Source organism: Mya arenaria, chromosome 11, assembly GCF_026914265.1.
Source record: "Mya arenaria isolate MELC-2E11 chromosome 11, ASM2691426v1".
NCBI lineage: Eukaryota > Metazoa > Mollusca > Bivalvia > Myida > Myidae > Mya > Mya arenaria.
This window is the reverse complement of record NC_069132.1, coordinates 20,779,255-20,795,045: the sequence shown is the minus strand read 5'-3', so window position 1 is coordinate 20,795,045 and position 15,791 is coordinate 20,779,255. Positions and strand designations below refer to the sequence as shown.

The 15,791-nt window shown below is 33.9% G+C and overlaps 1 protein-coding gene across 2 annotated transcripts in view; it reads left to right on the top strand.

Annotated features, from left to right (window-relative positions):
• The window catches only part of LOC128209165 (leucine-rich repeat-containing protein 74B-like), a 40,643-nt gene that overhangs the window by 20,348 nt on the left and 4,504 nt on the right, over nt 1–15,791 (top strand). For both annotated transcript variants that reach the window (XM_052913070.1, XM_052913071.1), the window contains 2 exons: nt 13,693–13,874; nt 14,332–14,439. In XM_052913070.1, coding sequence (XP_052769030.1) covers nt 13,693–13,874; nt 14,332–14,439 — 290 coding nt within the window. The remainder of the gene's footprint in view (nt 1–13,692; nt 13,875–14,331; nt 14,440–15,791) is intronic.

Here is a 15,791-nt window from a genome sequence, read left to right as displayed (position 1 = left end):
TTCTTAAACCCTTTGTAACGGTATAAGCCATAAAACATAATTTTTTGAATGGAAATATGAAAATCTGTGATATGATCTTTTGTAAGCAATCTCTTATAATTGGTTTGCAGATATTCATGCAAAAACGTGCTCTTTCCATGATTTTTTTTTTTAAAAAGTTGTAAAAATGGTAAATCTGTGAGAGTGCAGCTTTAAGTTCAGAAATTGATGTTTTATGCTGTTTTCTTGAACCATAAGTAAGTTTAATCAATACGACATTGAAAATTTTGAATGGAAATATGAAAATCTGTGATCCTATTTTTTGTCAGCAATATTTATCATTGATTTGCAGATATTTACACAAAACGTTACTATCTCCAATTGAAAGAAATAGTTGTAAAAATGGTATATCTGTGAGAGTGCAGCTTTAATATGATAAACAAGAATATTGAATCTGACCCTGACAGCAAGGTTCCAGAAAATGTAATTTACATATGTTGGGTCATTTTTTCTCAGTCAAGCCAGTGATTTAAAGTTCAATAGTGTGGTAAGAAGACATCCCAGAATATGGGGATATTATATCCCCAAAAGGGTAAATTTGCTTCCAAAAGGTTGTGGCATAATTTAAGTGTCTTCCAGCCGGGGGTTATATGGTTGAATAGAAAAGCTCTATGCAACATCCCGTAATAAACCCATTACTTCCAGTACCTTTGAACATACAGGTAGAGAATAATGTAAGTCTACTTAGGTAAAAAAAAATCACCCTTGTTTTGGAAATTGTCTTTTAATGCAGCTTCCTGTGATGTTTACACAAAGTTCCCATAGATGCTGAAGAGATACATATACGTTTTAAGCAAGAATTTAATCATATGATTTGAAACAGCAACATATAAGACCTGATTATTGACAAGTCAAACATCAGACTTTGGGCTCTTAGCAATTGGTCAATGTACCTTAATAGTCATCAAAGAAAATTTACATGGAAATTTAAGAAAAAATGGTGAGGTAGTCTTTTTAATTTAGTGAAACAAGATGTCAGCCATTTTGTGTTATTTTGGTTAAAGTGCATCACTTCATATTTTGTTTCAAAGTTTTAATTCATTTTCCAATTTCAAAGAATTGTTTTGAACACATTTGACACAAATACACGAGACATACAATGACTGATTGGAATATTTAACAATATTAGGCTTCCCTAAAATGATCTGCTTTGACATAAATACAGTGCTTAGCTCAATTTCAGAGGCAGGTCAAGGACTTTCTAAATGGGGGGGCACAACTTATTATTATGGGGGGGGGGGGGCACAAATTATAATAAACATAATTATAGAACTTTTTTGGAATACATAATTTTAATATGGAACGAACATTTGTTTTTGCTGTCAATGGAGTTTGGCAGAACAATTTTATTAAAAAGATAGCTTGAAGTGATATAAGTTAAACTTTTCATAAAAGAAAATATATCATGCCAGTGAGAAGAATCGAACCGGGGTCGCCGGGATTGGAACTGTAGTAAAACAGTAAACTTACACATATAACTGCAGCCATAGTTGTTTACTTTTAATCAGCTGTCTGTGTGAAATGTGGCACCTATTTATCATTATCGAATGTTCGGGCCCTGATGTCATTTTCAAGAGATTCGTGTCGTAAACTAAACAGTATTAAATATATTTTGAAATTGGCATACCATAAACACTGGAACACGAACATCAGATTCAATTGTTTTCTTGCTCAAAGCGCTATAAACTTTAAATTGTGAAAAAACTTATCTGTACAGTTAAATCAATAAAGATGTGCCGACAAAAACCATAACTTGCCAGCTAGCTGGGGGGGCGGGGGGGGGGGGGCACGGGCCCTCCGTGACCCCCGGTAGACTTGCCACTGAATTTGTGTATATGGTAAACATTGAAATGATTCTTGAAAAGAATATAAGATGTCAGAGAACTTTTCAGAATAGCTCGCTCATGCCACTGCAGGTCAAAAGCAATGTGAAACCTGCTTATATATTTCTTTATTTGACCATGACCTTCCCTTTAAAGGTAAGGCTCAAGGGTTGCATTACACCAATAATGAGACATTTCATGATCATTTGTTTATCAAGGAGGTTCTAGAATAACAAACAAGGAAACTTTTTTAAAGATATAATTTCTGCAAGTCAGATATCATAAGTAATAAAGACACAAACGTTTAACTCAACATAAAGCAAAAAACAACATGAAGACACATTTTTGTTCTTAGAAAATCTGTTGTATTTTTTAACAAAAAGTTTAACAAGATTCCGGATGCAAACAAAGAATATTTGTCTCAAAAGTAAAATTATAGCTATTAAGGTTGCTTTTGTTAGGTTAATTTAAGACATAATTTGTGAACTTCGGTCTTCTTCCAGGTATATTGTTTTGTTGAAATGCATAAAAAACACATAAATTCTGTCAAATATTCCAGCAGAAATATGCCTTGTATGGTTGTAAGATGTGATTATCTTGATCTTAATATTGGTTGGGTCATGTGACTGTTGTCCTTATGACTTTATGTTCAAAGTTTGATGTTGAAACATGAAGAAATAAAGTTTAGACTAATAACTTCAATGAAATGTTTCTAGAACTAAGTACTTGCTTTCTGAGTTGTTCATATTTTTTACCATTTAAACAAACATTAAAATAATGCACCATTTGTTACGAAAATATGGCATCAGACAGTTGACAAATAACTCACTCTATACACAAAGGATTTATTAATAAAAATGGAACTTATACAAAAAGTTATAAGTGTGTTTTTCAACATGAGCAATAAGAGAATTTTAAGTGACACCAGCACATATTGGTTAAAAACATATCAGATTAAGTTGCTTCCTCTATCTGAAGCAAACAATAAGATATAGTCCTATGTCAATTAAATCCTTAATGAGTGTTAATAAAGCATTCTTAAGCAAGACAAATGCAAAATAAACTGCACAATAACTATCAGTAAATAATAATGTCAGAAAAGGTTTCAAGATAAAAAAAAATGTTATTATTATTAAATGTTATTCTTTTATCAAAATAAAGCTAATTTTAAATTGCCTGAATTTCAGAGTAAAACTTCAATGTTTAATGCTACAAAAACTGCTGCATTCAATACTTATTTTACACTAGCAAGATTAAAATATCTTGATAATTGGAATGAAATCGATCAATTGCATAAAACTTATGTATAGCGTTCTGACAGATGCTCAAAGAGTTGTGTTAAATAATAAGGCACAAAAATGCCAAGACTATTTTTACACCATTTCTATATTTTAGTCACTCAATCTCCAGTGTGTGTATACCACGTGTAAAATTACATCAAATATTATTACGTCAGAAGGCAACATTTTGCATAAAATAAAGACTTCAATCAAAGATAATTTTAAATAAGACAAAGGAGAGTCTATGCCACTTAAAGAGCCTGGCCTTCGTTTTATTACCGAAGTTTGATAAGAAGATTACTTTCTTCAAACACTCGAACAAATCTGTTTCCATAATTATGTTTTGTCAGTGCTCCGTCAGACTGATGTATTGTGAATAAAGGTTTTTCGAGGTGTTTGAAGAACCTAAACTCTCAATCAAACTCTGGTAAAACACCGATGAAGGGGCTCTGTAAGCGGCGTAGACTGCGCTATGTTTCATATAAATGAAGAAATAGTGAAGGTATTAGAAGCAAAATCTTGCCTTCCGACGTAGCATTTATGACGCAATTTATCACGTGGTACACACACTGATCTCATAACATACTCTTGTGAATTGGAATAATAATCATTTATATCATTTTGACTGAATTAGTATGTTGGAATATTGTCAAATAATTTACCATCGAAATGTAATTCTGTGTGAAAATCTACTGATTTAATAAGCATGATATCAGCTTGAACAAAATGTTAATATTCTCATGACTTTAGAAATGTTCAAAAAAAACACCACTAAAAATAAGTGCATTTATTACAGAACTTAAAATTTTCATGGCCTGGAAATAATTGTCATCAGTTCAAAAGTCAATATATCATATCATGCACCTAATGATACACAAGAGATATGTCACAGAAATAACAACACAACGCTGATCATATACACTTAATTTCAATAAAATATCTTGGTTAAATACATCAAATAGGTAATTATAGTCTAATAGACTAATACATGCCTGAGACTTACTTTTAATTATTATAAAACAGTAGACCTTCAATCTGCCCTTCTTCGACAGATGAGGATCCACTGTCTGGTTGTTGAAATAAAATGTTTGCAACACCAATGTCCATTACTATTGATACAGAACGAACACAATATCTACCATAAAAAGTGTTCATATGATTATTTTTTAGCACAATTGTATACTGCGTATTCTGAATGATAGGCAAACTCTTTTTTAAAGGAACGTGCATTGAATATTGGTTTTCTTGGAAAATTACACGACCTTCAGTTTGTGCAAGTAAACATTTTGATGCAGTCTCATAAATGGAAAGTGAAATAAAAAGTTCAGCCTCAGGCACACCATAAACACGGACAGCTTTTAATTTTAGTTTTCTATCCGACATAAACAAAACTCTATCCCCATTCAGAGCATCTGTATGCCAGGTGCTGCCTTCAGACCTCCGAACAGACCTTCTAGCAAATAGGTCAGAATTTGTATTAATGGTACGTGGGGAAGTACATAAACCTATGTCAGACAAAGTAGAAATGTGTATATCAGGCGAAGATAAATATATCAAAACCTTATTTTGAACATCAGAAGACAAAATACCGATCCTTACACAATTACATATAAAATATTCTAAAGTCATACAGAAAAATCTAATAAACCTTACAATCAAAGTCCAATCAAAATGTTCAACACTGTCAGAATAATGAATTAAGCAATCAAACAAAAACTCCTCTTGAACACCAAGTGAAGAACGCTGAATTATTTGAGTGATAACTTCAGGTGATAGCGAAAAAAAATCATCAGAAGCTGCCATAGACTCTTCAAAATTCGAGTCCAAAAATGTTAAACAAAGTATTTTGACATTATCAAGTGAATTAGTACAAGATAAACTAAGAAATCTGAAAACAGTTTGAGAATTGAGATTTTCCATTAGAAATTCTTTGCACAATGTTGTTAACGAATCAACCCCATAAAAAACTGAGCACATTATAAAACTTTCAATATTTGTAAGTGACAAAGTACAATTAATTCCATACATGAATTTTACTACACCTATGACAATCTCATCTTTAAATTCTATGCACATGATCCTAGGTTCTGCTGAGTTACCAGACCAATTTTTGCTAAGTTTTGCTGAAAAATAAAATGAATTTAAACTTAAGATAATATCATGACAAAAAAATTCTTCTCCAGACTGCAATTGGAGTACAACATTGCACTGGACCTTGTCATTTAAAGCTACTTGCAAAGTAGTTGCAATGTCACTCATATTGAATAAGTATATAAAATATAAAATAAAATTGAACTTCAAACTAACTGTTTAACAGGTCGCAAAGCAACAATAGAGCAAGACATATACTTAAGTTAAAAACTAAGTTTTAATGTTCTTGTTTTCACATCCTTGATGTTCTCATGTAGTGTCTGAATACAGTTCAACACAAATATCTACTTGGATATTCAATCAGCTTTTTAAACTGTTTATCTTTTCAATTTTTGAAAACTATGCACATCAGTTTTTCCAAGGAATATCACACCATTCAGTTTTCAAAATTAACACAATTTTTACCTTAATTCAGTTTGTATATAATAACACTTTATACACTAAATGCTATTATTTTGTTTTATCAATATTGAAAAATCTATTTTCTGTTGTTTCAAGATCCATGAACAATGTAGCTTCTTCTGGACTAAGGGAATAGATTTCTGCTTTAGTGGCAATCTGACTTCGGTTTCCTCCACAACACAAGACGACACTCAGATTCATCTGTGCCATCAAGAGTGATGAATAATTTTGTAATAACTTGTTTCACAATGGCTGTAGAATGAATAAGTAAACTAACTGAAGTACTCTCAGTTTTTCCTCATTCACGTTTGTAAATGCATGAACACATTATGTTTGGTTGTGTGTTAAATGTGTCAACTTAAAATACTTTGTTTCTCCGAGTGGCTACTGGCAAAGTTAATTCACGGTCCACAAAACTTCGTCGTAGTTGGTGACTGTTTCATTCATTGTATAATCCTGAAAAACATCAATACATCGTTTTAAAAAAACACAAGAAGACATTTTCTAATAACTGAAGATATGTTTATGGTTCTTGCACACATGATTTCTGCATGGTGCCCCTTTATCTTGGTTTCAAGATCATTAAAAATCCTAAAAGTAGTTTTTCAAGTATCATTATTTAGGAGAAATGTGCTTGTCAAAAGCAATAAAAAACAAATTAGAAAATAAACAAGAACTCCTGATGATAAAAAACAACTGGTTTTTAATGATTGGCTGAAGAGATTCTGTTTCAACTGCTTTTTTTTTTTGTAATAGTGACCATAATCATAAGGGCCACAAACACAATCCCATGGAAGACCTCCATACCATCTTCCTACAAATCAGAACCAAAAATTAATCTATTTTTAGTAACAATGACCCTAGGGGGCTAAAAGGCAGTCCAATGAAAGCTCTCCATAACCTTGTCCTACTATATACCAAGTTTGGTCACACTAATTCAATCCTTACTTGAAGATATTTAGTACTAACCATTCTTCTATTTTTAGCAACAGTAACCGTGACCATGACCATATCCCTTTGTGAAAACCTGATTTAGTATATTAAAGTATACCTGTCAAAAAAATAAGAATAAAATTTAAAAAAGTCAATCAAGAAATATACTTTGCATTTAGAGTTAAAATCCCAACTTGTCTTGTAACTTTAATCTGCCCTTATATTAAACCAAAAGTTCCAAAGTCAATCAAGGGCAATAACTTGTATGAAAGATAATATGGAGTTATTAAACCTTATTGTGTGATGGTCATGAACATTTTTGTTGAGTATTAAGTCAGTTGAAAGAAAGGTATTGAAGTTATTTATAAATATCCCAACAAACCTGCCCTAAAACTTTACCAAAGTTTCATAGTGAATCAGGGGCCATAATTTGTACAAAAGATAATATGGAGTTACCTAACCTATTATGAGATGATCTCGAACAAATTTGTGAAGTATTAAATGAATTGAAAAAGGGTTCTGGAGTTATAAATGTACTTCCATGCAAAACCTGAACGAGAATTTCTTAGTTGAATAAAAAAGCATTTTTTTTTTAATTAAATGCAACCTTGAGTTACCTAACTTGGCTAATTAAGTAAGTTGGATGGTTGAGCACCATTGTATTAAGACTAAATGCAATACATCAAGTAGTTGCTGAGATATTATCCTATGTAAGCTCAAATGCAGGACCTCAAACAGAATTCTAATTAATAAAGGCCCATTATTTGCATTATATATTCAAATAAGAGTTATCTAACTTCATTGATTTAGTAGTTTAGATAGATGGGAATACATATCCAAAGTTTTAATGCAGAGATAATAAATGATGTTTTCAACTGAGATGACAACTTTAAGCTGCACTTTCACAGATTGAACGTTTTGACAACTTTTTTTTTTATTACTTTTTTGTCTTTGAATGAGCAAATTTCTGCGAAAACCTACAGAAACCAGTCATACAAGTTTGCTGACAAAAAATTAGATCGCATATTTTTTTTATATTAAGTTCAAATATTGATCTTTTTATGGCTTTTCTTTTTTCTTCATTCTGATCTGTTGTCGGCAATCTTTTGTCATTAGTTTGCAGATTATTATCATATTTATGCAAAATTTGCTCTTTAAGTCTTGAGTATTAGCAGGAATTTAATATTTTCATGTCAGAATTCCAGAGATTAGGGGGAAGAAAGATTCAAACCCTTTAAATGTGTATAATAGACAATACAGTTAGTTTGAACTATCAGAGAAGGTTTACAATTGCATACCATCAAGCTTGGTCCCACAGCTTGCACAAAACTGGGCATCTCCACGTCTTTCCTTTCCACATATGTGGCAATACATCTTTCTGAAAAGTAATAAACAATGTTCTACAATTTTAGTAATGGAATGTAGTTTATTTCAGCTCTAAAATATAAACTTAATAATTTGGATGAACGTTTTTTCTTCGCCAATTTGTTTAGTTATCCTTTATCTTTTAATTTTGAAATACTATCTTTGTCTAGAGTAACAAGTTTTGATTGGTTAAAATCATTGTTTTAATTTTTGGCATAACCCAAATATGTTTGACTATTTTTGGTTTACATATCTTCATTGGGTATTTGATTTAAAAGAGGATTACATCGTTAATTTGAGAAAAAAAATATATAATTCTAGACAAGCAACCAAAAAATAATAGCAATGACTCGAGTACATGCATGTCACACAAAAATATATAGGTACAATAAACAATAAACCTTTTGCATACCTGTGCACATGATTAAAATATGTATATATTAGAATAATGCTTAGGTTTCCTTATGTATTACCTTCAATTGTTAAATGATCACCTGGCCTAATGGTGCACAATTATTTGCCAAAGACTAACCATTAATTTTTTTATGGGTTACAGCAACAGATACTTAAATGTGACTCATGGATCATCTCCTTTATTGGAGAACCTCATGCAGGTCGTGCCAGTTACGCAGACACAGTAAATCACCCACATATCATGGTATACCATATCTGGCTGAGGGAAACCTATTATAAAGCGCAAAATCAGGTTTGCTACTTTCCACTTTCGAAGTTCGACTTGTGAAAAGGAGGTCCTGTGTTGACATTTGTTTTACCCTAAAGAAAAATGACAGCAAAGTGTAAATTATTATCTGCGCAGCTTAATTTTTGGTCATGTACTGATCAACTTTCTTGCTAATTGTTCATGCCCAATTTAATTTTAAGTCACATCGGGTGACTCATCCAGCTTAATTTGTATCCCTTTACTTGAAATTGTTATACTTTACTTGGAATTTTTATACTTTCTATCATAAACCAAAGATAGTCTAAAATAATAGACGTGTTATAAGGGATTCTTCCAATCCCTGTGAAGGATTTGCCATATCAAAAATCTAAAAAAAAATCCGTCGACGTACAATTATTTGGACTAAAACCGAAGACAACAGACTGGCCAGAAATTCTGTAAATATAATGACAAAACCCAAAAAGTAGGACATTGCAGCTTATACCAGCTCAGGGCTTTTTCTGCCCATTTTGGGAAAAAGACCCTAGACATTTTGGGAAATTTCACGTCGTGAAAATGCCAAAATTGGGAAATTTTACAGTTAAAAGAAAAAGCTGTCTAGTCTCCAGCGAATAAAGAAATGATTTAATATTAGTTTATTTTCCCTTTGAAAGAACCAAAAAAGATCAATCCTTGGGGTGTAAATATGTATTGCAATAAATCATGACAGATAATAGTTCATACTGATCTCTGAATGTGATGAAAATGAACGATTTTCAAGTTCGAATTTCATAAATTTAGTCTTATTTTTTCACAATATGTTTTTAGCATGCTTGAAGTCATGGTTATCATGTCATGCACTTAAGTATCATTAATTGAAGCAATAATTATGCAATAAAGCATGTGTATCCTGCCCTTTTATATGGCAAATTTGGGCCCGATATTCCGCCCCATTCCCCACCCAGAAAAGTGTATATTTTTCCCCAGTTATTGTAAAAAAAACTCCCCTTTTCGTAAATAAAAAAGACGAAAAGCTAGTAAATAGATATGGATATGCCATTGGACAGGAAGGTGGCTTAGTATAAATATATAAAGTCCTCCCACCCCCATACAAAAAAAGAAACAGCTGATCACGTAAGATAACAAAGGTTTAATTTCAAAATTGTTGCCACAAGGATTCTCTGCACAAGGACCGTTCGCTACTTTTAGCTGGGATGGTTGAAGTCATTAGTCTGCCATAATAAAACAAAAGCATCAAAAGAGTTGTTGAGGGCCATTAAGGTTGACTAACATGCCCCACCCCCCATGTCTGTGAGTATACCAGGGAAAGCTTGAGAAATTGGGCTGTGTTTTTACCTTCCAGGTGGCCCTGCAGTGCAGGGTATTTGGCAATGATTGCACCTTACCTAGGGGCACATCTTACGCAGATTTTACCAGCATTTTGTCCCTGCAGGACGGGGATTTACCCGGGCTTGGCTGTACTGAAAGTCAAAGTTCATGCTGTTTCCTGGGCCAGGGGGGGGGGGGGGGAGGCTGTGGTTACCATTAACTGGTGCATAGACAGAATGACCCTTATAAATGACAATCTGGCACTTAGCAGCAAATGTAAGAGAAAGAGAAAGTTATTTTATTTCAAGAATATTCCATTATCTAAAATATAAAACCTACAGTACAGACCGCTGCACACACAAAAATCACCATCTAAACCACGTGTTGGATCTGAGACTGAGAGACAATTAATAAAACTAGTTTGCAAAAGCAATGCTATGTTCCAACTCTTTTAAACCTGAAAAGCATTTAAGTCGTGCATAGAATTGTAGTAAACAAGATTACCTTCTAATAAACTTCACAATCAAAACTCTTTCTCTTAACTCAGTAACTGTTTAATAAATCAACCTTTCGCTTCTAAGTGTTCGGCAGGAATGGGATGGAAATGCTTTTGAAACTGCCGCTTACATCATTTCCGGTACTTCAAAGGTCAATTATGTCCGGGATTGCAGAAAGGTCAAATAAAATCACCGGAAAAATATAACTGAGCGGCGGGTTATAAATAACTCCGGAGTAGGTCAAATAAGTCCGGACTAGGTCAATAATTATCCCCGGAAAAATCTAATAATTACGATCTCCGGAATTCTTGGTTGCAATTCCCGGAGATGATTATTCTTATGATCTCCGGGTTTCTGACTAAAGAGTTATTATAATTATGATCTCCGGGATTCTTGTATGAAAATCCCGGAGATAATCATAATTATGATCTCCGGGATTCTTGTGTGCAAATCCCGGAGATAATTGTAATTATGATCTCCGGAGAATTAATTCCCGGGGATAATATTTTTTCTATTGAAATATATAGGCAAAATTATGATCTCCGGAAAGGTGAACTCCGGCCTTCCATAGTAAACAATGTATTCCCAATGCGTTATACTTTATAAAATGAATTTCAGGTAGCACCACTTGACTTTAAAATCAAAAGAAAATACTGGCAAGTTTACAATTCACTTAATTAAATGTACAAGGAACATGTTACTAAACAACTTAGAAATATGCATTTTACGATACGATCCTAACATTACTTAAAACATATCAAATATGGATGTCATCAAATAATAATTGCACGCGATACCAGTTTCTTCTCCTCTGTACTTTGACCATCACAATGAGAAAATGTACGAAGGCGTCAAAACCAATGACCGCCACTAGCACGCAAATGACCTTTCTCCGGGCCTTCTCCGATTTATTACAATACCGGAAAACAAGATTTGCTGTCCGTATACTGTTCGCACTTCATACATTAACTTACAATCTAACTTAAAGTAGTTAGGCTGAAAAATCTCAAAACCTTATGACAGATCGTCAATTTTACGGACGAGGTTCTGGCGATCTTCCATATAGGGCAAGAGGTGTCAGATATATTTATATTCGGTAATTTAAGACCAATTTACTCCTACACGAGCCGCACGAGTTTGTTTGTGTAGTCTTTTAACATTCAATGTAATCATCTTTTTCCAATACTTTTTACCACTGCTCCATTAATCGTTCAATACATATATGTTAGGTAGTATTTTGCAGTATCCGAAATATATCCGGAACAAAGTCAAACAATTGCGTGCTTTCACCAAAGCACGGAAGACTGTGAACCAATACGTTCTTGGCAATGAACCTATCTGGTAGCCTGCACAATTGATCAAAGAACTGTAATTCATTATAGTCGTCAATTTCTTCAACATTCAAGCAGACCAAAGCAAAGTCAGTGTTTTTTGAATTGTTTAATACATTTTTTCTGATTGCAATTTACAATAAATGCGTATCCGTTTTCAAATAGTTCAAAAATGTTCCCTTCAACTTAGTGACCATCTCCGTGATAAGCGCTTCAGATGATGTTGTTATAAAACAATAGTCCGATATGTGTGTATGCCTCAACATCCTCTGTCCGCTCTGGTCCTAGCGTCCGAATTCGTTTAGGTGTATCGCGACGCTTTTCTTGAAAAATACACATTTTGATAGGATGTAACCGAAGCGCACCTTACAAGAATACTCGAAGCATAATTGCACCATTGTCTTTAACCCCATGTTCACGGGCAAAGAAAACGCTTTCTCAAACTATGAAAGAAGTCATCATCCGACTTAAATTGTCCTGAAATCCACCTTGCTGGGTATTCAGGTCTGACAACATGTCACTTTTACAGCTTTTCGGCTGCACTAGTTTTAATATTTTCAAAATAGCAGACGATAAGGTCATGGCTGTAGAACTATGAGCAAATGAAACAATGAAATGATGATGATCTGCCAGATCTTAAATTAAACTTAACATTAAAGACATGCCAATTCATTCATGCAATTATGAAAAATAACTAACTGTTGATAGGTTTCTATAATATTGTTATATAGTCATGGAAATGACAATGGTATTTTTGAATGACATTGATGTAAATATGTTCTGTATTATGGGCCTGTGGCCGTAAATTAATTAATAAAACTTGAACTTGAACTTGAATTGGTTACTCAAACATGCTCTTTTTGAATCTTATGAAATGATATAATAGTTGTTTTGTATATGTCTATAAAGATTTTTTTAATCAGAAAACGCATGTTTTTGATTGTTCTTATCATCGGTATCTAAAACGGTCCACTCAGTCAGTTCTTCATACCATGCACGTTGAATGTAATGGGTCTGTTCTTTCATCCCGTTGCGTATATAGAGTTCTTATTTTCTTACAGTACACGGGGTCCGAATTTCCATGGAAGTAAGTACTCCGTAAACGCAACGCATTTCTTGTACGAGGTCAATAATTCTACGCCGTACACGTTGCGTGTATGGGTTCCGTATTTCTATCCCGTACACGCAATATGTACGGGGTTTGTATTTCCATTCCATATTTATATATTTGCAAAAGATATTATGGATAAAGTATGTATTTCTTCAAAAACACGTTAAAAAAATAAATTGCACATTTGTATATATATATATATTGATTGCTCCGTATATCCACGGGTATGGAGATGTGAATACGGAAGTGCGTACACGTAGTGTTCCGTTTACGTATTCTTGTACGGGATCCGTACAGGTTGGGTGTACGGATTCGAACACGCCAGTATATTCAAGTTGTTTGTGACCGATCTTTCCCGTATATTCAACCAAATTCCGCAGTGTATTTGGATTGTCTTTGCATCTAGATCCACCTTTATACAAATTTATAATGACACTCCGCTTAAGTTTATCCGGTATAAACGCCATGCGTAGCATAAACGTGCATGATTATAGTGAAGCAATGACTGGTGAAATGATTCTGAATATTGGTTTTAAATATTCTATCTTTCTTTTCTTCGCTAGACTCATATTTTGCTGACTACGTCTTATCATAGTTCGCACTGTGTTACGCAGCATGCACAATTCATAGAGGTAGAATGGAACCTTAACACAGTGATCAATCTTTCAATGAGCTTCATGGCGTCCGGTAAGAATGGATATGTTTTAAGAATCAAGCTTATTTGCATATATATTTACTTAAGTAATGTAATATACGCTTTTCTTTGACAGAGAAAGAACGACCGCGCATTAAGCCACCTGACATGTGCCAGAAGATATACCTGACATCGTGCGTGAAGCAGGGCATGGCACCACGTCAGCGTCTTCTGAAAGGGCTGACCTTAGAGGTTCTCGACGTCAGAAACTGTATGCTGGCCCCGCACGACATCGAAGCCCTCGCATATGCATTGACGGTAAGTATGTGGATTAACGATTGGAATTTTATATGTAAATATTAAATCGTTGCCTTATTAGATGCAAGGATGAAAAGGGCCAAGACGTGTATTAATTCAAAGGACCTCATTATCCTCCAATCAGGTTAATGAACAAAAACAATACAAAAGCATCTTCAAGGAAATAAATGCGTGAGGTTGCATTAGTGGTGTATCATTAACCATACATGCAGACAAACAATCTCAATCAAACCGAGACTGCATTTTCAAAATAGACGTATAGTGTGTGCTTCTGAAGGATCACACTGCAGCATATTTCCCCTGCATTTAAATTTTGCCCTTTCTCGGTCGTTTACATAATGGTTCCAAATACCTCAAAAGAAATAGTTAGATCTTTAGTTTACCAAGATTAGTTTATAGATCTTTAAAATAGCACTACAAAATGCCAAGCGTGATCCAACTGCTGTGTTCATTGCAGACGAATATGTGTGTGCGGACGCTTGAACTGAGCGGGAATGAGGTTGGTCGGAGCGGTATGGAAACTCTTGTGGACATGCTGGAAGAAAATATGACTATCACAGAACTGGTAGGGCTGACGCAAGTCAAGTCTTGACAATGTTCATTTTGTTTTCTTTCCTTTTTTAGATGGTGCGTTATTTCTGCCATTGTTTTGTTTTCGCCTTTCATTTACGTGACTTCGAGCATTGTCGACCCGACATTTGGCACATTTCACCCTTTCGCCTTTCGGTAGGCATTAGCAAAATGGAATCATGACAAAACAAACCGCTGCATATATATCATGCCCACCAGAAGGCGAAAAGGCGCCAAAATGGTGGCTCTAAAATGCGGGGCGATTACTTGAAAATGCGTCAAATGTCAGCGCACAGATAATCGCGAATACCTAAGGGACATACTAAAAGGCCGAACCACGTTTGATCTTAATGCCTCATATATGTTCTTCTGTTGCTTTGTTGTTATCTGATACCATTATGGCCTGTGATCACATGGATATGGATCTGGTATTTTCTGTTTTATTTCGAGCTTCCAATTATTAATCAGCCAAATTGTTACAATCCCTTCAAATTTGAAAGGGTCATGAACAGAACAGACGTTTATTAACACTTATACATATGCGCATCGTCTGAATACATGAAGTTATAGTATATGTGTAAAGTTTACGTACATGGTTAGTGCGACATATCTGCATTTACACGTTAAGTTGGAGTACCCAACGCTGTTAATGTTAAGTGCTCTTGGCAATGCATCGTGTTAGATATACTATGGTAAGTGTTCTCCGGAACACAAATACATTAATCTTATTTATAAACTCATGTTAGATGATATTGAAATTCGTCCTTTAAAGCATAACTGGGCAACACGGGTTAAAAGTGTTCTAGGCTCATTGGGTTTCTATCATGTCTGGTTAGCACAAGGTGTAGGAGACTACACGAGTTTTCTATCACTTTTTAAACAAAGACTAACTGATAATTGTGTTTAAAACCTTCAGAGTAGGCTAATTGAATCTTCTAGGGCATTGTTTTATAGAAATATTTTTGACTTTAATTTTCAGTTTTATTTAAAATGCGTTAATATTGAAAAATATAGGATTGCTCTCAGCAAATTGAAGTTATCATCTCATAGATTAGGTATTGAAAGCGGTCGATGGAACCGTACAGATATTTATAATAGGATATATCCATCTTGTAACATTTTAGAAGATGAATTCCACTTTCTTTTTGAATGTAACATGTATACCGATATTAGACAAAGATACTTACCTCGATACTATTGTCGTCATCTAAGCATGTATAAAACAATTGCGCTTTTTATGTCGAAGAGTGTTAATGTAGTTAAAAATCTTGCAGTTTTTGTATTTAGAGCTTTTGAAATAAGGAAAGAGTTAACTAGGTAGCGTAATAATTTATAAAGAGTTTAAGC